General features: G+C 38.2%; 2 protein-coding genes across 5 annotated transcripts in view; both read left to right on the forward strand.

Moving 5' to 3' along the window:
- The window catches only part of LOC131316260 (fanconi-associated nuclease 1 homolog), a 44,172-nt gene extending 25,672 nt beyond the window's left edge, over positions 1 to 18,500 (forward strand). The window contains exons 1-15 of one of the 4 annotated variants that reach the window (XM_058345568.1): positions 6,295 to 6,485; positions 7,390 to 7,591; positions 8,736 to 9,229; positions 9,318 to 9,422; positions 10,588 to 10,852; positions 10,941 to 11,003; positions 12,189 to 12,263; positions 12,397 to 12,515; positions 13,927 to 13,997; positions 14,094 to 14,181; positions 14,258 to 14,398; positions 14,472 to 14,698; positions 15,322 to 15,595; positions 16,463 to 16,696; positions 17,353 to 18,500. In XM_058345568.1, the coding sequence (XP_058201551.1) occupies positions 6,393 to 6,485; positions 7,390 to 7,591; positions 8,736 to 9,229; positions 9,318 to 9,422; positions 10,588 to 10,852; positions 10,941 to 11,003; positions 12,189 to 12,263; positions 12,397 to 12,515; positions 13,927 to 13,997; positions 14,094 to 14,181; positions 14,258 to 14,398; positions 14,472 to 14,698; positions 15,322 to 15,595; positions 16,463 to 16,696; positions 17,353 to 17,799 (2,898 nt within the window). In that variant the 5' untranslated portion in view covers positions 6,295 to 6,392 and the 3' untranslated portion in view covers positions 17,800 to 18,500. Of the gene's footprint in view, positions 1 to 6,294; positions 6,486 to 6,895; positions 7,592 to 8,735; positions 9,230 to 9,317; positions 9,423 to 10,587; positions 10,853 to 10,940; positions 11,004 to 12,188; positions 12,264 to 12,396; positions 12,516 to 13,926; positions 13,998 to 14,093; positions 14,182 to 14,257; positions 14,399 to 14,471; positions 14,699 to 15,321; positions 15,596 to 16,462; positions 16,697 to 17,352 lie in introns of those variants that run through there. The other 3 variants (XM_058345570.1, XM_058345569.1, XM_058345572.1) reach the window with 3 other exon arrangements.
- LOC131316272 (heat stress transcription factor A-2-like) lies at positions 1,625 to 3,862 on the forward strand. The gene is made up of 2 exons (XM_058345591.1): positions 1,625 to 2,453; positions 3,667 to 3,862. The coding sequence occupies exon 1, from the start codon at positions 1,664 to 1,666 to the stop codon at positions 2,420 to 2,422; it is 759 nt and encodes a 252-aa protein (XP_058201574.1). The 5' UTR covers positions 1,625 to 1,663; the 3' UTR covers positions 2,423 to 2,453; positions 3,667 to 3,862.
- Positions 18,501 to 22,746: the final 4,246 nt, after the last annotated feature.

The raw sequence follows: 22,746 nt of genomic DNA on the forward strand, positions 1-22,746 counted from the left end.
CACCTATAAATAAACGGATTTATGAAAGTAAACCTTTCATTAATTTGCAGCTAGAGTATACGGACTAATGGCCCCGGCCAAATGGTTTCACTACTTATTACCATTATATTCCATTCCCAATCCGAAAGGGTTAGCCTAATAATTAATGCTCGAGACTTGGATGTTCGCTTCCTCCGAAGGTCTCAAGTTCAAAACCTTTCACAGTGTTATTTATTCCTTTGCTTATGACTTTTAATTGGGACACTTGCAATCTATTCCTTTGCTTCCAACTTTTAATTGGGACACTTGTAATTAGTTGAAGTGCGCATCAGCACATAAATTGGCCCGAACCCGAACGCCTGAGTTAGAAGAAAAATCCCTTAAACTCCATTCCCAGCTCCAACTTTCCTCCACCATTGGTCTTACTTGGTGAAAAAACCATTAATTCAAATAACAAAATTAGTTTTTTTAAAACAATTTTTTGCACTGCTTTTATCCACATAACCTCTTTTTTTGTCGGTATTTCATTCAAACCTACAAAATGGCCCTTTCGTGAGTGAAGGGTACAATTAAAAAGGAAGAGATATTTTTGGGTGCAAATTGGATACCACGTGAAGGTATCCAGTCCGCATCCGAGCCGTTCAAACGTGTTTTGGACGGCTCGGATGCGCGCTCGAGTACCACGTGAACTATACCCTATTTGCGCCCAAAAATTTCTCAAAAAACAAGGGTAGTTTTTTTCTGTCTCATGTAAATAAAGACAAAAATAATAATAATAATACTGCAGAAGTGAATAAAAAAATTAAGGGAGTGCAATTTTTTTTGTCTTGAACTTACTTGTACCAAGACACAAAAAGTGTACTAGAAAGGATAATTGTTGTTTCTATAGCACTCTCTCCCACTGGAGTGAAGCTGTTGACCCTTGCAAGAATTTCTCTTCCTCTCCCTATCAGCTCATGGAACCAAAAACATCAAACGAAGGAAGCAGCTCAAGGCACACCGGGAAGGAGAAGGCAGTGTATGTCGAGCCGATTAGAAGGGCAGGTGGTGGCGATGATGGTAATGGTGATGGTGATGGGTTGTTTCAAAAATCGCCGCCTCCATTCTTGAGGAAAACTTTTGAAATGGTGGAGGACCCGGAAACAGACGATCTCATATCGTGGAGTGCAACAGGCAAAAGCTTTGTCATTTGGGAACACAACCAGTTTGCTAATGATCTGTTGCCCATACAATTTAGGCACCGTAACTTATCGAGCTTTATTTACCAGCTCAACAGCTATGTTAGTACTCCCTTTAGTTCATTCATATTTCTCCACATTAAATTCAATCTGTTGTAATGTGGCTTGCCTTGAGCTTAGAGGTCTCAAAGTAGCTCTGTTTTATCTGTCTGATTTGAGGTTTATATGGAGCATTTTATTTTCTTGAACCTTTTTTTCACTCAAAACCTTTTGAGAAATACCCAACACAACCCACACCTCTTAGGTGGAAAAAGTTTTCAAAGATGCTTTTATTGTAAATGTTTGATTCTCTGCTTCTCTTATTTTTACCAATACAAGTTACAATATCTCTCTCCGCAAACCGAATGTTCCTATATAACCTTAGTTATTGAAATTTGATTGTGTTATAACCAAATTATTAGATAATTGCTCATTCCTTTGTGATTTTATTGAATTTAAAACTTATCATGTTTGTTGTGGATTTGTTCCAACTGTCAAAGGGTTTCAAGAAGATCAGTTCAAGCCATTATGAATATGCCAATCCATACTTTCAAGCAAACAAGAAGCATTTGTTGTACAACATCAAGAAACGAACACCGCAACCCTACTACAACATTAATGCGCCGCGGAAACGAGCGAGAGAAAGTTCAAGTTGGCAAGATGTCGGAGCCGATGGATCAGATGAGGCTGACATAGAAAAACTGAAGAACAACCTTAACACAGTGGAGAGGGTGCTTGGGGAGCTGAAACAGCAACAAGATGCCACCAAGAAACGCTTGGCAGCCATCGAAAAGCGCATCGAAGGCGCTGATGTGGGTATAAAACAAGAGGTTTTCACGTTCATGACCAACGCGATCGCGAACCCTTTGTTTGTCAAGAATTTCTTCAAAAGTGTTGCAAAAAAACAGAGATTGGTTGTGCATCAAAGCGCTGGGGGATCCGTAAAACTCGGGGAATTGAACAAGAAAAGTTGTGAAGATTTGACAACGAACAACTTTGAGGTAATAATTGATCCTAACTTGAAATGCGATGATAAATCTATATCGATAGCGAAGAAACTGCTGGACGAGGAGGATTTGGTGTGCGTGAGTAGGGCTGAAGATCAACAGCATCAATCGAGGATTGTGATGGAATTGGAGGACTTGATTGCGAAGCCATCGGGTAGGGTTGACTTCGATTGGGCTGAGTATGTGAAGGAGCTAATGCAGCAAAGTGGCTTGCCTTAGAACCCATCAGAATTCTATGTGAAAGTGAAAGGTATCAAATTCTCATCTTTTCTTATTAGTTATGATTCAAGGGAAATACAGATTCGTCAAGGAAAAGGAAAGCATTAAATTTCTGAGGTTAAGGAATAGAAAATAATTTATCTCACTTTCCGTTAAATAATTTCTGAGGTTAAGGAATAGAAGGATAATTATTTATTAGGGAAAAACTATGCTAGGACTGTGTTTAGCTGGCTTTGTTTTGGAACTTGAGGAAACAAATGGAAAATATAGGAGATAGAAACCATAGGAAAAGAAGGTATTTTTCCTTGTTTGGTTTTGTAAAGAGAAGGAAAGGGATGGAAGTAACAGAGAGAGGCCAGAATAAGCAAAGAAAAGGGATGGAAATCATTTCCTGCTGTTTTTTGTTAGATTTTCTGTCATTTTCCTTTTTGACCAAGAACAGAATAAAGGAGGAGGAAAAATAAAGATTTTCCCTTCATGTTCCTTTCTCTCAAGTTCCAAACAAAATGTTAGATTATGGGTTGTATTTGTGGCAGAATTTGTCAAGAGATGGCATAGCAGTCCTTGAGATTTCTCACCAAATGATGCGGTTTTCTTGAGAAACAAATCTGCACCAGTAAATTCTACCATTTCTCTCCATCAGAAGGCCAGTAAACTAATCCTAACTTTGAAAGCTGGCCTGAATTGAAGAGTTATTGGATCTTGTTGCTAAGTCGCAGTTTGTATAAATACTCTACACCTAAGAAGCATGGAAACGTCTATTTGCCTCGTGTATCCTGTATCCATGTCCGATACGTGTCGGTCACGGTCATGACACGACACTCTCCAGACATGTGCCAAATACTTGTCCCAACCTTGTTATTATATTTCTTTTACTCCGACACATTGTGGTTACTCTAGGATACATTGGTGACACTCTTGGAACAAGATAATGACACGTTAAAAGGCTAAAATCTTATATTTAAAACACGGCCTAGAGTAAAAATTTCCGCAGATGTATAATTCATGTATACTTGCGGATGCTGATTAGTATCTCTTCATGGGATTGTTCTTAGTATGACAAAACTAACAAATTTGCCTTTTATATGAATGCATTACAATGCCTCTATAATGCAAATACATTTTACATTCGACGTGTCCGTGTCCTAACTTTTGGCGAAATGACATGTCCGTATCCCGTATCCGCGCTTCCTATGGCTCTACATTGTGTTGTTCAAAGAATTTTTTTTGGACTTCTGCTGCAGGAGTGAGGAGAAGAGTCAAATGCAGTAGATTGATGAAGTGGGCAGATAATTGACAATGCTGATCTAACTCAAGGTGTTGGGAATGATTCTGAACTTCTATCGCATAGGACTTATGTTTCTATTTTTCCTTTGTTATGGCATTGAAGAAATGCTGGAAACCTTAAGGGCTTTTGTTTTCCTTTTTCCTGTTTTATGGTACTGCATAAATGCTCTGTGCTTGTCAGGTAATAAAAAGCTATCTATCTCACTGAGTTAGAAAGTGATTTCCCACAAAACTTCTCAATTAGCCAAGAAATTCATGTGTCCCAGAATTGATGGTGCCTAAAAATGCAGCATAATTTTTTTTTCTGCTTGTTGATTCTTTGGTTGTAGAATTTGCTTTGCTTGGTTATAATTTCGATTTTTTCCTTCCACTAGATTCTTGGACCAAACATCTGTATGGTTTTGCTGTCCGCGTTTAATACATGTTTTCCCCCGAGAGAAAATGCGTGAGGCACGAGCATTTCGCAAGTGCTATACAAAAGTTAATTACATCGAATTATCTCGATGTCTCATTACTGGAAATGAAATTCCTTAGAAGGCGATATCCATTCTTAATGGGGCTTGAATTCTTACCCCCGCCTATAAAAGTCTTTTCTTTTCTTTTTTTTCATTTTCAGAATTATTCGCAATTTTTTTTGTAAGAAAATTAAATTCCGATTTGTCGTGTACATAAGAATTGAAATTTCTACAGAAATATACTAATATACTTTTGAAAATTTACACTATAGACAGAAAAACAAAAAATTCCTCACCTTTTTGGACATTTTCTTTACCTTTCTTTTGTTCTTTCTGATTTCTTTGTGTGAGATGGAAAAATATTTGATTGGGGTCTTAAAACTCCTAGACACGGTCTCTGATAAATTTTCTCTATCTAATAGGAGTAAGATTTAAAATTAAATTATTGACTTGAACTTAAATAAAATGATTAATTAAATCTTGGTCCTAATCGTGGATGTAGGGAGGCGGGGGGGCTGCTGCCCCAAGGGGGTAGCAGCGTGCTGCTGTCCCGGGTTTTCCGGCCCACTCCGATCTCGCTCCGATGATTTGAAACGTTCATTTTGTAGAGCTCGTCGAGTAGAATAACTATGCAAAAAATCAGCTTAATTGGATATCATTAAGTGCCTGATCGGAATCTTTTTATCTTAAAAAGAATGGATCCGAAACACTGGATCAAATCCACTGTAACCCATGGACGGAGAGTTATATGGGCTCCGATCAGGCACTTAATGATATCCAATTAAGCTGATTTTTTGCATAGTTATTCTACTCGACGAGCTCTACAAAATGAACGTTTCAGATCATCGGAGCGAGACTAGAGTGAGCCGGGAAACCCGGGGCAGCAGCCCCCCTGCCTCCTGGATGTAGAACGTAAGTTTCTATCCAGTCACTTTGATGGGTTATGTTTCCATGATTTTTACATGCGATTTACCCATTCTACTGTTATTTGATGGAAAGAGTAGGGGTGCTAATCGAGCCAAAACACATCATTTGTTTAAGCTTGGCTTGATTCTTTATTACATGTGTTCAAACTTGGCTTGAGTTTGAATCTTTTTGAGATTAATTGCTTGAGCTTGAAATTTTGTGGTCGCGATAAACTTGGCTTGACTTGTGGAATATGCAAGCCGATCTCGAGCTTTCAAGCATAAGCTTAAACTCGTAATGTAGCCAATCTCGAACTTTCAAGCATAAGTATAAAGTTTCGAGCTTTCAAGCTAGGCTCGTTAAGTTCCAAAATAAAAGGGGCTAATTTAAAGCAATAAAGAATAACTATCATCATTAATCTAGGTAAAAAAAAAAAAAACTCATAAACACGAAATTCAATTACTAGCTACGTGCATTATATTAAACACCCTCAAACCCTTAAATTTTTATATCTCACATAGGCTATTTTCTATATGGATGCAATATTACTATAAAAATGGTAAAAATATTCATATGAAAGACTGACACAGATATCATATTTTGGGATATTCATTAAGGGCTCGTTCCGCAACGCTATATAAGTACTTATTTTTTAAGAAGGCAATTTCAAGCTCAAAAAATGATGGGTTTATTGAAATCTAAAAATATGTAATATGAATCTTGTTTGAAAGATCTCATTGAGATCTTTAATACGGTGAAAAAAAAATTAAAAAATTATTTTTTATTTGCATTATTTTTGAATTTGAAAATATGAAATAAATATTTATTTTTTAAAAAGGTGTTCTGTAACGGACTCTAAATCTATCCCTATATTTATAATATTATAATATTTATAGAATGGCCGTTTTATTCATGAGCCTATCGAGCCAAACACTCATATGCTCAAGTTTCACTTGAATTCATAAAGAAACAAAAAAATGTAATTGAGTTTGGTTTATATCTTTTCTAAACAAGTTTGAACAAGTCAAAAGGCAAGTCAAGCTCGAGCTGTTTTGTTCGTTTAGCAACGCCGGGGAGTAAGAAGAGAAGGAGTATGTTTTATCGCGCCAAAAGCTGGCTTTCTAATCGACCCAAACACACCCTTTATCCGGACCATCCAACGGTGGAGAGACTGTGACATGAAATCAGGAATTTGGTCGCGTTCGCACCAGATATCTTCTCAATTGGCGGGACGGGAAATTCATCGATCACAGTGTATATTCATTTTGACGCCGAAACGGCTGGTGAGCCAGGCTAGGGCTGGAATAGAGATTAGGGCTTCGATGTTGACCGGAAGAGAGAGCTTGATTCGTTTGATCGGAAAGCGCCGGAGGTTCCTCCCCCACCGTCAATCTCTTATCTCCTCACCCTCCCAGGCACTCTCTCTCTCTCTCTCTCTCTCTCTCGCTCTCTCCATTTACTCGATTACACGTATAGATATAAAATGTATATCATCTAGTGTACAGGCTAGGGTGCGTTTCTGGTTTCCACCAAACTAAATGGACTACACGCTGATGGCAATATTAATTTTTCTCAATGGTATTTTAGTTGTTGCATGTGAGGAGAATGGCCGGTCTATAAATCTGTGAAAACATGAGCTTTAGTCCATTAGTCAATTTAATTTAGCATAAACGCACCCCTAGTCTCCGGTCGATGTAGTGGATTAAGTGTTCTAAAACAAGGAATTAATTGATGATTAATCAGCGACCGATTTGGTCCAACTAGCGATTAATCGTCGATTAATAATTAACATGCACCGATTAATCTCCGATTAATCGTTCAAAGGTGCCCGACTGCCCGACTAGCTCCTAGTGACTTTTAGAACATTGAGTGGATTTGAACAGCGCTGTCTGGGTGCGTGGCCAGGGTTTAGTCCCATTTGCACGATTTTTAACTGTTCGAGTGATTTGGTGAGAAAAGAAAAGAACAGATTAGAGTGTCTGACCGATTCACTCATTCAGATTCTATGATTTGGTATGAAATGGTGAGATACAAAATTTGCAATTTTTGTGATTGGTTGCTTCCCGTTTCTCATCACAACCTTCTCACGATTCGAAGGGGCTGAAGCCAAATTTTTTTTTTATGAACAATCTCCACATTTTACAAAAACAAACGTAATGGTTAAAATCATTAAAATAGGACTGTGGTAGCACCACGGGTCTGGAAAGTGTGGTCTAGTGGACCAGAGACAAGGGGACTCCATAAATATAAATGCGTGAAGATACAGAATCGGAAATTACGTTTTGTTGTGGTTGATTTTCTTGGTATCTGATTTTATAGGGCTCTTTGGATTTGCGTAAAGGCGAAAATGTTGGGGAAATGACCGTTGCGGAAGAAGGATCATCAGAGAAACATTTGGGTGGCGGTGGTGATAATGATCGTATTGGAAGCGTGGTTGAGACTTGTGCTGCTGATTTTGTCACCTGTCCTGTTTGTGGTAACACTGTTCCTGGCGGAGATTACATGATTAATTCTCATTTGGGTCTGTACCTGGTCCTGATATTTCGTTTGGATTCATTCTGCATGTTACTGTTTTGTGGATAGTATGAGACTACTAGTTACTGCACATAGGTATTAGAGAATCTAATTTTGCCATTTGTTTGTGATCAGTTCTAGTGGTAACTCGCGGTTAGTGGATTTGATTGGAAAGTATGGTAGGGGTTAAAGACAAGCTCTTTGTAATTTCTCAGTATTTTATACCTGTGTTATTATTATGCTGTTTTGAATGATGAGTTGTTTTCTTATGGTAAATTAAAGACCAGAAGCATTGGACATTAAGTCAAACCTTAAGGAAGGGAAAACAGTTTGGAGTGAATTTAAGCTTGATTTGAGAGGGCTTGAAAGATACGTCGTTGACTTGTCAATGGTAACTTGGAGAAAACAACTTTGCTTATCGTAGAGAGAAGATGAAGAGTAGAAGAGGAAGACAGGACCTTGTAAAGTTTAGCGTGATCGCACGAGCATAACTTGAATAAGATCTAGCTTGTGACCTAAACTACAGCCGATTGTGGTATCTAGAATGGTAAAGTATTGCTAGCTCAAGGAACTTAGTATTATGCATGACAACATTGACAAGTTATGCAAGAAACCAACTAATTGAAGGATAAGATTAGGCTCAAATTATAGCAAATCATAATAGATAAAATATGCCTCGTTTAAAATAGGCTCAGTCTAGGGTGGTTTGGTCTTGTAAAATAAGGACCAGCTGAGCAGTAGATGCGGTGGTAAGTATGAGTGATAGGAGTAAAAGGATTCATGGAGCTAACCCCACTTTATTGTGCCACTTGTAAGCCTAGATTCTTGTTTTGTTTTAAGCACAAGACGTTGGAGAGAAAAAAAGAACAATAAGTAGCTTCTTACCATCTTGAAGTCCAGCTTATATTCGTAAGAATGCTCCACTGTAACAATGAGGGTTGCACGAGTCAGGTACTCTTGGCTTCTGTTATGTTCTAGTGGTGAGCTTGTTGTGCAGAAAGTTTTGTCTTTGGTTTAGAAGGCCTCTAGATTTGTATTGCTATTCTGAAAATTGTCATGATTTCCAACCTAAGTTTGTCGTTATGCTACCTTTGCTTTTTGACTACCTCTTAGTCTCTTACATATTCTCTGGTTACAATCTATGTTTTCAGACACATGCCTAGCAAGAGGAACCAAACGTAAACTGAGGCAGCGCACCCTTCTTCAGTTAAACTTCTCTTCACAGTCAAAAGTTGGAATTCAATCAAGCGAGTTGGATCAAGTGGGAGTTCATTTGGTTCAGAGGGCTCCTGATAACATTTTGTGTGATACCATTCGCAAATTGCATGACTGTGTCGGTGCGAACAGAGACAACACTACCCAGTGCAAAGCACTCATGAATTCAGAGTCTGTTTTGAGCACTGATAGCTCTGCAGAAAACAAGATAACTTACGATATAAATTGCGGAGCTGATTCACCTACGTTACTCCCTGAGAACAAGATGCCCAAATATGAGATGAATGAAACTATGGACGACATGTCTGGGCAACTCCTCAAAACTTTCGTTGTTGGTCGTAAGTTTAGTGAGGAAGTAATGTTATATCTTGGGGCAAATATCTCTCTTTTGAGAGATCCTAATAATATTAAGGATAGCAATGCCATCAAGGTTTGGACACTTTGGCCTTTCCATCCACTTGATTTGAGATTTGTAAATTTATTCATCTTAAGAGCACTGCATTGCCTTCTCGAGTTAGGTTGTTTATGCAGAATCTGGATGCTATAAAATGCTTGGTTTTATCCCTCGAGAGTTGGCTCAATATCTGTCTCCTTTAATGGATAAGTACCTCTTGAGTTTTGAGGTAATTTGTTGTTCATTTACTACCCTTTTTGTTTTGAATATTACTCTCTCTCTCTCTCTCTCTCTCTCTCTCTCTCTCTCTCTCTCTCTCTCTCTCTCCTTCCCTGGTATCTTGTATATGGTTGAGTTGTGTGTTTATGGTTGAATAATTTTTCTCTCAATGTAAACATAAAATATTTGGCTACCATTGGTGTAAAATGTAAATAGACTAATATTATCAGGTAATTCACTCAGAATTGTTGGGTGGGTCCTTTGAAATGCACCTTATGTATGGGTGTCATTGTAGTAAAGAGTAAAGACAGGGACAAAATTAATGAGAAAGATATCCTCTGGGCTTTGTGTTTGTGGAAGTAGGCTAGGGTGAACTGCGGTAGAAATAGTCAACACAGTATCACAGCTGATCAACTGGTCTACTTTGAATTTGTTTCCATTTTGCTTAAAAAAACTGTAAACCAATCTCCTTTGGTATGCCTTCATTACTATGGATACTGGAGTTTTGGTTGTTTCAATCAACCAGTTTTTCCCTCTTACTTTGTTGTGTTTTCAACCCTCTCATCAGCAACCAAATCAATCATTGTCGAAACTGGCTTACCTTAAACAATGTCCAAGCCTGGACCAGACCAGAGGCCATGATTTCCTGCAAGCACGGTTGTTAGGATTATTGGCAATTGTCTCTATTTCTCACCTCTTTTGGTGAAGTACTGTTAGCTGCTATTGTGTTCTAGCTTTTTTTTTTCTTCTTGTGAGTAGATGTGGTAGCTACAAGATATATTTAAGATGTTATATTTTAAGAAAACAGCTGTCTCGACAAGGTTTTCTTCTTGTTCTATTCACTATGTCCAAACTCTGAAGTTGTATTTATCATTGAAGCAACAAATATTGAGGCTAATCGCAGGGATTTCTCGAAATTTATGGAAATCACTGGGTCCACCATTCAATTTTATGATTTTATCAATCATTTTGGGCACACACATTCTGCAATCTGGATGCACAAAAAACGGTGTTTCATGCTGCTAAGGTCTAATTAGAAGTTATTGTGGAAAACTGTTTCCTGGTTGAATCCTCAGAATATCATGAACAGCGTTAATTATTCTTAATTTTGATTCTTGTTTTCTTTCCAGTCAGTACAAAATTTTCATGAAATCTACTGTGGGCTTGCCTTGCAGGGCTGTGTAACTTCCATTCCAGAACATTCCCACGATGTTCTCCCAATTCAAATTACATGTCAAAACGAGATATTTTCTGGTGAAAAGGAATGTGACAATCTTCAGGTTGTTAGGTCCTTGTGGGAAAATGCTTTCCGTGTAGCTGAATCTGCAAAAACTCATCCACTGGGCATGGCAAAATACCAACAGAACTTTTCTGTGCTGATACAAGAGGTTTTAAGGAGTTACCCTCATCTTTTCAGCTGTGATGAAAAGATTATATTTGGTACTGATTTCCGTAGATGATATCGATGTTTATAACAGTTCTGACAAGTTCTATTCTTATAATGAGGTTTTTATGTTTTTACTGGCAGAAACTTTTACTTCACTTTCAGATGATAGTCAGAGACTCTTTGTTCGGCTTTATACAAGAAAAGGTTAAACGTTGCTGTACATTCTTTGTCTACCTGATATGTTTTGTCAAATTATTCTTTCTTGCTTCTTAAATTTTTTTCTGAGAGAGAATTAATAATCTCTTTTGCATGTTGCTATTGTCACGTCACTCATGAGACAAGCCAGGATGAACAACTGTTATTGCTTAGACTTCGGTAACAAGTTCGGAATCGATGGACACGGTCAAAGTCAGATTGTCATGTCAACCAGTATTATACGGTTTCCCCAATTGTACCTCAACCCAAATTAAATTGTTTTTGATTCCTCATCTAAAATCTATGAAGAACAAACATATGATAATAAGGAAACTTTCTAGGCTTTCACGCTGGTAGAAGATAGAAATCTCCTTTTTCCAAAGTCCCATTTGATTAAAAAAAAAAAAATCCTTCATAACTTGTAACCTATCTCGTAATCTCATAAAACGTGGGACAAGTTTAATTTTTAGGACATCCATGTACTCGTACACCACTTTTAGATGAGAATTTATGATGCTTATACATACATCTATTTATCGCCAAAGATTTGGGTTCAGGGAGGTCTGACTTCTTGGGAACTATGAGGCTTGTGGTTTATGAGGGCGTAAGTAGTATTTTTTATGTCCTTAGTGCTTGTAGACTACATATAGGTAGAATTGTAGTGGTGACCTATTACGTTTTATTTTCCTATAATTGATGATGGAAGTTTCTAATCTCTCTCTCTCTCTCTCTCTCTCTCTCTCTCTCTCTCTCTCTCTCTCTCGCTTGTAGTTTATGAGGGCATAAGTAGTATTTTTTATGTCCTTAGTGCTTGTAGACTACATATAGGTAGAATTGTAGTGGTGACCTATTACGTTTTGTTTTCCTATAATTGATGGTGGAAGTTTCTAATCTCTCTCTCTCTCTCTCTCTCTCTCTCTCTCTCTCCGTATTCTATCTGCTCTCGCTCTTATCTTCATTCCCTTTATCTTCACCGGCTTCATCATTGACTCTTGGACACTCAGAACTGGTTGGCAAGCAGAGACCAGCTTGGTCTATTTTCGGCCCCTTTTCGTGTTGATTTCTTCGTCTCTAGTCTTCTCATTACTCTTGAGAATAATGTGATTCAAATGTGCATGCACCAGCATTATCCCAATGACAGTTTAAGAATGTAGTTAGTTCCTGACGCTGGGTGTATTCGCTTTCTTACCTCAGGCCCATGGTTTCGGATTTCTAATCTTTCATATCCCGAAATATCTGATTACAATCAAGCAATTAAGGAGCTCTCAGGTAACTCTACTCTATAACCTAAGCAATAATTCTAGTTCTATAATTGTGGCATTCCAACAAAATTTTCAAGATGGTGATGTTTGAAAGCTGCTTCACTTTTAACAGAAAATTCATTTGTCTTGTCATAACTCAGCAACTGGCTATATGTGTGCTGTTGAGTCAATCAGTGACTTACAGGACAATGACTTGAAGGAGGTTCTGTATTTGCTTACTGTTTCTGAGCTGCGTGAAGTTTTGTGCAAGCTTAAAAAGGTTTGCATTATTTAAACTTTATTTTCTCCAAAATTACGAGAAGGTTGATATCTTTTTCTTGTGCTTGTGTCACATGGTTTGATGAAATTCAATAGGAGTTCAGGCTATATACTTATTCAGTTTGATATCTGGTCCAAATGTTTTCATCGGAAAACTGTATTTCTGCCAGCTTGATTTCCTATCTTATCCTATCCTAAGCCCTATAGCTTGTAGTTTTCCCATCGACCTGATATAGTTTAAAGGAATTATGGTCTCAGAGGTGGTTTTGATATACTAATATATTCTCGGTGGAGCGTTACGGGTGGTTCCTTCTAAATTTGGTGGATTCCATAGTTTATGCTCCTAAAGTGATGCACTGGCTTCTGATGACTACACAGTACGAGACTTATTGTGTGGACAGATACGGGTCAGACATTTCATGTTCTCCCACATGGTAAACCACAAGTATGTTAATGTACTGGTATGAACTGTAAACAATTTTCTCCCTTACGCGATAAACCCCAACATGATGAATGTTTGTTTTGGAGAGTTTGTTGCATGTTCTATTACTATCCGATTGAGAATAATGGAAAAGCTGGTTAAATGCAGCATTCAAACCTCTGTGTGCTTACGCCATCAAAACTAATGAAATAGTTTCCTTTTTGGGGCATGATGTTTCTGTCCTTTATAACTTTAACTGACTTCCAAAACCATCATTAGCATTCTGCATGTGGCAGTTATAAAACCCTTTTTCCAATTTGTAATTTAGTTTCTTTTAATTTTGTGGAACAGATAAATTCTCCATGAGCAAATTTGAATCTAAACTAAATTTTGTAAGCGCTATGTTAATACATGAGCATGAGTCTGCATAACATGGTTTATGCTTGTGACTCCTTTCGATTGTGGGGCTAACTTTAGAAATCGCTTTGCTGGCATCAATTTCCTGAGCTTGATGCAGGCTACATGGATAGCTTAAAAATTCATGTATGCCATTGTTATATTTCTTGAGAAGTACATATATTTTAATGGATTGAAAAGCATAAAACCCCATACGAAGGAGGAAGGTATAAGCCATGCTAACCTCCTCAGGCCAACAAAAGCCAGGCCCATATGCCCTACTAACAACTAACGAGAACCTATACAAAAGCTTTACAATTTTCTACATTACATGTCACTGTGCAACTTGCGTTCTCGTCCTTGTCAAATATATGCCTCATTGAGGGGCAAAGCGTGTTCCTTGAAAAATTGGGAGTCCTTGCCACTGGTCTTCCTGTGTAAACATTTGGCAAAACTCAAAGCTGTAATTTGTTTTCTTAAGCTCTCAATCATGAAGTTGTGGTGCTGTTAGTACTCGTGGTTTGTATTCCTTATTCTTTATCTAATAAGTCTCGTACTTTCTTGCCCTTTCCCCCCACTTCTGTTGAGCCATCAGAAATGCAAACCTGGTACGAGAAAGCAAGATTTTGTTGCATTGCTTCTTTCTTCATATGCTGATGGATTATGGTAATACAAAGTTATCTTTACAGAATAATGAAATTGGATAATTGGGTGTTTCAAGTTCGCCTTTAATGCTTTTGTTTTCATTTGTTGACTTTGCAGCCCAGTCCTACCAAATGTGGTTTTGGAAAAAACAGGACCTTGTGTTCAGATATCTTTATCAACTGAGTCCATTATTTGGCGTGCTGAGGTGATTTGAATCATTTGACTGGAGCTATGCTTTCCGGAAAGTATACTATTTTAATATCTTCCATGACTTCATGCAGAGGCTTTTCTTCTTGAATGGAGAGCAGGACCTATCAGCATTTTTACTTGTGGATTTGGGGATTATCAAGTATCCAAATTACAACTGTATAATCTCAAAACAAATTTTCTCAAGCCGCGATGATTTCCTTGCATATGAAGAGGTCTGATAGTTCTACTTTGGATGTTATTACCATATTGTTGGCCTCTACTTATTGTGGAAGCTGCAATGTGCAGGCCATTGAAGTGGCACAAGTTATGGATCAGTCACTTGATGAAAACAGTACCGAGTTTGTCTGGAGATGCATAGAGGTATCTGACTCACGTATATCCAACTCTTCTCATGAGGAAACTCGGTCCCTCACTTCTGAATCACCGGCGGCATTTTTGTCATGCTTTTCAGCTGCGTGGGTCTACTCAAAGGTGGTTTTGCTAGGTGTTTCATTTCTTGAGCGTGAGCGAAGGTTAGAAGTATGGCTGTGGAGCACTACTCTTATATGAACAATTCTAAATAATGGCAAGGCCCTTTTCAATCACATAGTTACCTTTTGATTTGTTTTCATATGTCCTCTTCCCTGCATGGTACTGGTAGCTTCATTTTTGTCTCAGTTATTGAGAACTAGGATATTTGCTGTTTGATGCCCTATGGGTCAAAAATGCTGAATGGCATGAAAATTTTCCAGTCGTTGTTGTTCCTTTCACTTCCCCTCCTTGGAAAGGGAGGAAAAGGTTAAATCTTAATAATTTGAGTACCAGGCTTATATGGCTAAGTTATCAGTTGTCTAATTTTTAAGAAGTTGGACGTTTCTTCAATCATCATAAACATAAACATAAAAGGACGAAGGACAAGGCCAAACATTTGAAAATATCATTGGACAAAAGTAGCAAAGAATGGACTTTCCTTAATCTAATATTTTTAATCTTGAAACTGTCTCTCACAAGTCCAAAACAAGGAAATCTCGTTTGCTATAATACTTATCTGGCTTGATATTGATGAGGGGTCTCTGTTTTGCATCCAATGAGTTAGTTTTCTTAATGTCCTAAATTAAACTTTTTTAGTAGTCTGAATAAACTTGACCCCCTTCAGGTACAAGGATGCAATTATTTTATTGAAGCAGCTGCTAAAACATTTTACCTCTGATAGAAGAAGAGGATATTGGACCCTGAGGCTGTCAATTGATTTGGAACATGTGGGTTGTCTCAATGAGAGCCTTTCGGTTGCTGAAGATGGTTTACTAGATCCATCGGTTCGTGCTGGTTCAAGAATGGCACTACAAAGGCGGGTCCTACGCCTGGGGAAACCTCCAAGGCGCTGGAAAACCCCCAGTTTTTCTGAGTCTGTAAAGAGGAAGATCACCGAGGTGACTTCAAATTATCTTTTTAAGGCCCTCAAAATTTTGAAGAAATAGGGCTCCCAATTTTTGTATCCTTATCAAAATCCGAACTAAAATGATTTGCTTGTAATGATCCCAACATAGGATTTTGTCTTTTCCACTTAACGATTTTTTAAAATCTGAGTTTTTCTTTTTACACTTTAGTTTCCAAAATTGTCCTTTTCTAAAAGGAGAAGCATGATAGACAAAACTGTATTCTAGTAAGTGAATAAATGCATAGAGGGCTCCTAAGAAGCACAGATAAATACAAAGACATGGGCCATGACAATCCTCAAACAATAGTGAAATGGACACGATGGGGGACACAATTGAATTCCCATGTATCTAGTTGTTACTTATATGAGTATTGTATCTGGAATTATTCAAAACGATCGTATAATTTGCAATTCTTACCATTTTACGTCCTAAATATTATAGGCTAAATGAGGGTATCCTGGCGAAAGTTTCTTATTTGTTGTTCCTCTTACTTTTTTAAATATAGATTGACCCCTGTAGTGTCCCCACCCGTGTCTAACTTGAGACGTGCATGTGCCCGACAAGACCCCTGCTTAAAATTAGTAAAATTAATTGGACACACAACCTAGCGTGTTCTGCTACATCGCTTGTTCTTGTCATGTCCAACATGGAAACAACCACCACGTAGGTGTGTTGGTGCTTCATAGGAGGGCTCCATCTCTGAAATTTTACTTCGGGACTGCCCTTCATTTAAGGGTTGTTTTTTAAGTTCTTATACTCGGGAAACTTTGATTACGTTTGTATGTGCTTAGTTTCACTGAAATGGATGAATGTTTATCTAATGGTGGCTTCATTTTCCTACATTTGCTGATAAGTTAGGTGCATGTTCAAGGGAGACCGTTGAACTGTAGGACAGGGACGAAGAGCAGGTTCTATGGTGAAGATGGAGAACAATGTGGAGTCGAGGAGCTTGCCATGCAGTATTATGGCGGGGAAGGAGGCAGCTGGCAGTCTGTACATACAGAGAGTGGCATTTGGTTGACCATTTTTGGGCTTCTTTTGTGGGATGCTATTTTTGCTGATGTACCAGATGTCTTCCGCACTAGATTCCAGGTAACTTTGAGGATGCAAATTACCATAGCTCTCATCACTGCATTGGTTTTGCGAAGAAGTTGATGCTTAGAATCTTGGTTTTGATAGTTCATAGCTGTGGCATGAACTGTACTTTTTCTTGGATGCACTTCGGACTATATTTTCCTCGGTGGACAACTTTGATCTGTTTTCAAAGTTTGCCATCTATTCTTAAATGGAACAATCAAATCTCATTTTTCATTTCCTTATGGGTCCACCTAACTTATTTTTCTGATAAGAAAGGGCCTTCCTAACGTGGAGTTAGCTGATTTGTTATAGAAGGTTGAGGATAGTGGAAGTCATAGAAACATACTTATTTATCTATGTTCTCATTGTTTTATTCATATGATTCTAACTCTCATTATCTGGATGACATTTGGTTATTTGTTCTCCCTTCCGTTTCTAGACTTTCGAAAGAAGATGAAATTGCAAATATTATCCAGCTTAAGTCGTGAATAATATATTTGACTGAGATTTCATTGCATATGAATGAGAGTCTTTAGAGTTCAGACTTGACAAGTTCAATGAGAAATATTAAAATCTGAATTATACTTCTTATATTATATCTTCTCAATTGCTGCTTGTCAAAAACATAGTGCAATTACTTACTTTGTCGAACTGAAGCAATTTGTTTGCAGACTGCCCCCTTAGATTTGGGGACTGATAGCTTTTATGAAGTGAGAAAGACCATCCTAGAACCAATACTTGTAAAAATCTACGATGGAGCTGCTGAAGAGATCCTAATCACATCATGGGAAACACATTTAGGCACATCATGTCGGGGAGTTAACTGGGACCGGCATTCACTATCCGAGCTTCGAGCAGCCGTGACATGCATTGGTGGACCCTGTTTAGCCTCGTTCTGCCGACACTTGGCGCAAGATTACCGGACCTGGTCTAGTGGAATGCCTGATTTATTGTTGTGGCGCTTCCATGGTGATTACAGAGGTGAAGCCAAGCTTGTTGAAGTTAAAGGCCCTAACGATAGACTCTCTGAGCAGCAGCGTGCTTGGTTGCTGTTTTTAATGGACTGCGGGTTTAATACCGAGGTTTGCAAAGTGAGTCCTGCTCCTGTATCTGAATGAATTTTCCAAGTCATGTTACATGAAAGTTTGTTGAAGAATGGCTGCTAACGGCAATTGAATAAGGTGTTCTTGATTGAGCTTAAGAGAAAGTTACTGTTGCAAAGCTTGTGCATGGTTGGATATTCTTCAGATAGGTATGCAATTTCATTTCTAGAAATTTATAAGCTATTACAAAATTTGATCAGAGTGGATGCAAATTCACAGTAGCGGCTCCATGTTTTTAGAGAGGTATATGATTTCTTTTCTGGAAAATCTTGAAGATGTGCTGTGGAGAAATTTCAAGGGCACTAATCGAAGCTCCATGTTTCCTCTCTTACCGGCCTTTTAGAGGAAATTCTCCTAGGGCTTCTAATTGTTCTACTGGAAGCTGCTTTCTCGCCAAATAAGCTAAAGAGTAGTCTGTATAATGGCCTATGGAAATGCTAGTCTAGAGTTGGGTTGCGTTCACTATTCAGTTGACAGGAAAGGAAATGAGAACGAAATCAAGATACAGCTTTTCTTTCTTGTATGAGCTTCCTGTTCTCCCCAATAAACGTGGGTCGCACCATGACAATTTTCTTGAATAATACATTTTCCGTCACACCCATGTCATGTAAAATGTAGTCGATTATGCAGCGCGAGAATGTTGTAAGCTTAATTGTCTACTAAATTCCTGTAAAATGAACTCATAATGGAAAATTATTTACCATATTTCCCCCTTTTTTGCTCATTTCCCCGGAATTTCTTGCTATGATATTCTAGATAGCCTAACTGTTTTACCTTTTTCAGATTATTTTTCATGTACTGGTGTTATTGCCCCCATTCTATTGGAACTAACTGCATTGAGCTAAGACAAGGGTATGTACATGTATATGTAGATATCAAGACATTTGTTGCATTACTTTATTTTGTGCAAAATGATCTGTAGTAGCTGGGGTCTGAAATCATATGCAGCGACCGCGAGTATTCAGGGATCTACATCAAGAGCAGCATAAGAGAGGAATTTTCAGCAACAAAGCTGCAGATGCTGCATCAGTGCTTGCCTGCTTGGTGCTATTGAGAAAGGAGTGAGAGGTATTAGCATATTTTCCTGAACGATGGTTGAAATTTCTTATGATAACTGGCTTATTAAGTGCTTAGCCTGGAGTATCTCCATCAAATTCTCAAGCCTAGGCCTATTATGGAACTTAAAGAAAGACATTGTCTAAGTGCTTGTTGTTTTTGGCTTTGTGCTAATGATGGTTTTCAATCTTATTCAAGGAGTAACTATTTAGTGGTCTTGGGACACCGTCACACGTGTTCCTCCAAAACCTTCAACAACCACACATTTATGTGGGACACATAATCATGGGTCTACACTATGAAGCACGGCTACTTCTAAAACCTCAACGTACTCGTGCCTGTACACTTTGCTTCATGGGGTCTACATGAATGTGGTTGTAGAAAAGTTGGCTCTGTTGGAATTTGAACATCCAAACCCACACAATTGAAGAACAAACCAAGAAAATAAAACAATCTCAATCAAGAAGAGAACAAGACACAGAGATTTACGTTGATTCGAGTTAAACTGATAGCTTAATCGTACTCTATGGGGTGCTAGGTTGTTTCACTATGATGAAAGTATGAAAGAGTTACAATAGGAGGCAGCTCTAGTTTTGCTTTTATAGTCTAAGCAAACTAGTACATCAGAAAATCTTAAAAACCGTGCATCTCACGTAATTCCGCTTGTCTGTTCGTCCGGACCAACTTCACTCTGGTTCGGACCAGATTTCCATAAACTCCAATTCTTCAATCGTGTTCGCGGTGTCCGGACCAGATTTGCAGAAACTCCAAATCCGTCTCACTCAACAGGCTCGCCATGTAATAGTTAGTACCTCAGAAACATTCAATAATTTTTGCTTGTTCAAGGGACATGCCCCTGCTGGTGATGGTTTAATCCTTGTTTTTTCTTGAATGCAATTTTAAATTCCCAAAAACTTAAAGGGAGGGAAGGTCCCTGGTAGGGCTATGATTTTCACATGCATTCACTTCTTGTATTTGTCCACTGTAATATACTACCAAAGATCGTATGGACATCTACACATGGACCCTTTCTTTTGAAGGATCAAACAAATTTGGGGCATATCTAGGCCCCAAACGCACCAACAGCAATGACAAAACTATGTGCACCCCATGCTAATAATATAGGACCAAAAGGTGTGACCTACCAAAATCACCCCCCTCACATTTTGTCACGTTTCATATCTACAAATAACACTATTAAATTCGAAATGGTACCCGTTATGTCACCGGTACCGGTACGTATTGTATTATACTACTGGCTGCGTTTTTTTAAACTTTTAAGTTTGGAACTTATTTTGATGTTTTTTACTTTTCGTAACTTTTTGTTTAGCTTTTTATTGGAAAAGTATAAAAGTATGGACCGATGCTGAAAGAATTCAAATAAGACAGTTGTTTGATACTTTATCCATCTTTTGTGAACTTTTTTTTTCTTTCGGTCATAATTTTGTACTTTTAAGACTTCTTTCGTCAAGACGGATCAAAAAAATATCAATTCAATCTAACAAAAATTTAAAAAGACAAACAAAACACACAAAAACGAAGAAGAAAATTAAGTTAAAAAGAACGCACTTTAAGAAAACAGGGATTCTAGTCGGTAAGATATTCAAAAATATGAAGTGCCCTAAGAGCAAGTTTATCAATTGTTAAGTAAAAATGTTAGTAAACAGTGCACTTTTTTTATTTTACATACTCACATCTCTCTTAACACTATACCAATACTATTTATTTAACCCTATTCTCTATTAAAATATTATTACTTTTATTTTCTTTTTCTTTTCCAGGGAGAGAGAGAGAGGGGGGGGGGGGAGAGAGAGAGAACAATTAATAAACAGAAATCCTATTGGTACCGACGGGTACCATAGGGAAAATGTACCGACGGCCGCCGGACGGCCGTCTCCGGCCACCGGACGGCCGATCCGAGCCGTCCAAAAATTTTAAAAAATAAAATCGAGTGGGCCTACGCGAGAATCAATGGCATCCGAGGTGTGTAGGGTACTTGATCCGAGCACCCATTTTTCGTGTATATTTGTATATACGTGTATATACACGAAAAAGGGGTGCTCGGATCAAGTACTCTACACACCTCGGATGCCATTGATTCCCGCGCAGGCCCACTCGGTTTTATTTTTTAAAATTTTTGGACGGCTCGGATCGGCCGTCCGGTGGCCGGAGACGGCCGTCCGGTGGCCGTCGGTACATTTTCCCTATGGTACCGTCGGTACCAATAGCACTACTCATTAATAAAACAATATACACATGATGAATAGTGCTCAAATATATTTACCTAAGCACTATTTATATATGTGTTTTACCTAAGCCTTTACCTAATCTGGTGTAATGCTCATTTGGAGGTTTTGCTTAGGTAAAATAACTTTTTAGCTATTTTACCTCAATCGATAAAGTTGCTCTAAACCTTGTTCGTTTGGAGTATTTGATGGAGGTTTTTGAAAGTAATGAGTGGAACCGTGCTCAGAATTTTTTTTTGAGACCCTTTGAACATGCCCCTACTGTTGCAGGCATGTGACTGCTGCACTTGAAACTTTCCAAGGAATGACGGGACCGCAAAGAAAATCCAGACACGCGTTGGCTGTGGGACCCCCACCCCACCGTCGAGCCTTTGTCACAGACAGGGCACCCTCACTCCTCAAACACATCCCGTGATACTCACAATTTGGTTCTTGTGAAAAGAAAAAAAGGATGATCAACCACCCACAACCACAAACAGTGACTCTTGTTTTTTTATTGTCAAAAGGATGGAGAATGACGACCAGCGTAGCAATTTTCCTTTAGCGTGATCATAAGGGTTTTTGATCCGCTGTAAAATATCCGCGGTTCGAACCGTTAATCATACATAGCTACTATTTAAGAACAGACCGTTATCACAGCATAACGTAGCTCCTCAAAGGAGAAGGGCCTTCCACGCGAAACCAATCAAAGTCTCGCAAGGCGAGGAACAAATCCTTACCTGGCGTGGGACTCGGATGCAGACGTGGAGGGAGGCTCGCCTTTGCCTCCGGGCCACCAGCATACCACCATCAGTTGTCAAACAGTGACTGATGATTCATGAATATAGTAATACTCATGAGACACGAAAAAGGAATCGAATTTTCCGAAATTCTATGTGGAATGTCATTGCCAATTGATTTTTAAGTGATCACTCGTCTCACTGTCAAACAACATGGTATTATATTTTCTAATAATCTATTTTATGGGTAATCGCGTTTGAGATCTATCACGTAAAGCCTCTTTTTGTTAGTCTGTCATTGTGAGACGTAGATTGTGAATTTTTTTTTTTTAAAATGAGGTGAAATGGACGCCACTTTAATAATATGTGAAAACTTTATGTTCATCTCAAAATCAATTGATAATTAGTGGAGAAAATACCTCAATATTATATTAAGTAATTATTCATTCTACCTTCAAACAATGTGAAATTATATTTTCTTAATGAAAAGTATTGTAATACTTATTCAAGAAACTCTAGATCTACTAATAAAACTTATCATGTAGAGACATCTTAATATGACACTATCAAGTGATAAAGAGTATAAAACATTATTCTTAATGACTTCTCAGAGGCGCGCCAGCTACCCTACCGTTCTGCATATTGAATCTTTCAAGAATCCGTTCAATATATTCAGCTATATTTTAGTGTTCGCTCTATCCAAATTCAGTTAATTCGGAGGTTGTCTTACCGTTCATATTTAACTTTTCAAGAACCCGTTTAATATACTCAGCTATATTTTAGTGTTCGCTCTATCCAAATTCAGCTAATTCGAACTCGACTCGTTGCGAAACAATCTTAAAATTTCAATGAGTCGAGCTTGAATGAACCAATACCAAACCCAGCTTCGAGCTGGTCGCCGTTGGTTTGCACCCATATGACGCTAACGGCTGCATGTGCTA

The sequence above is a fragment of the Rhododendron vialii genome, chromosome 2a (genome assembly GCF_030253575.1).
Source record: "Rhododendron vialii isolate Sample 1 chromosome 2a, ASM3025357v1".
NCBI lineage: Eukaryota > Viridiplantae > Streptophyta > Magnoliopsida > Ericales > Ericaceae > Rhododendron > Rhododendron vialii.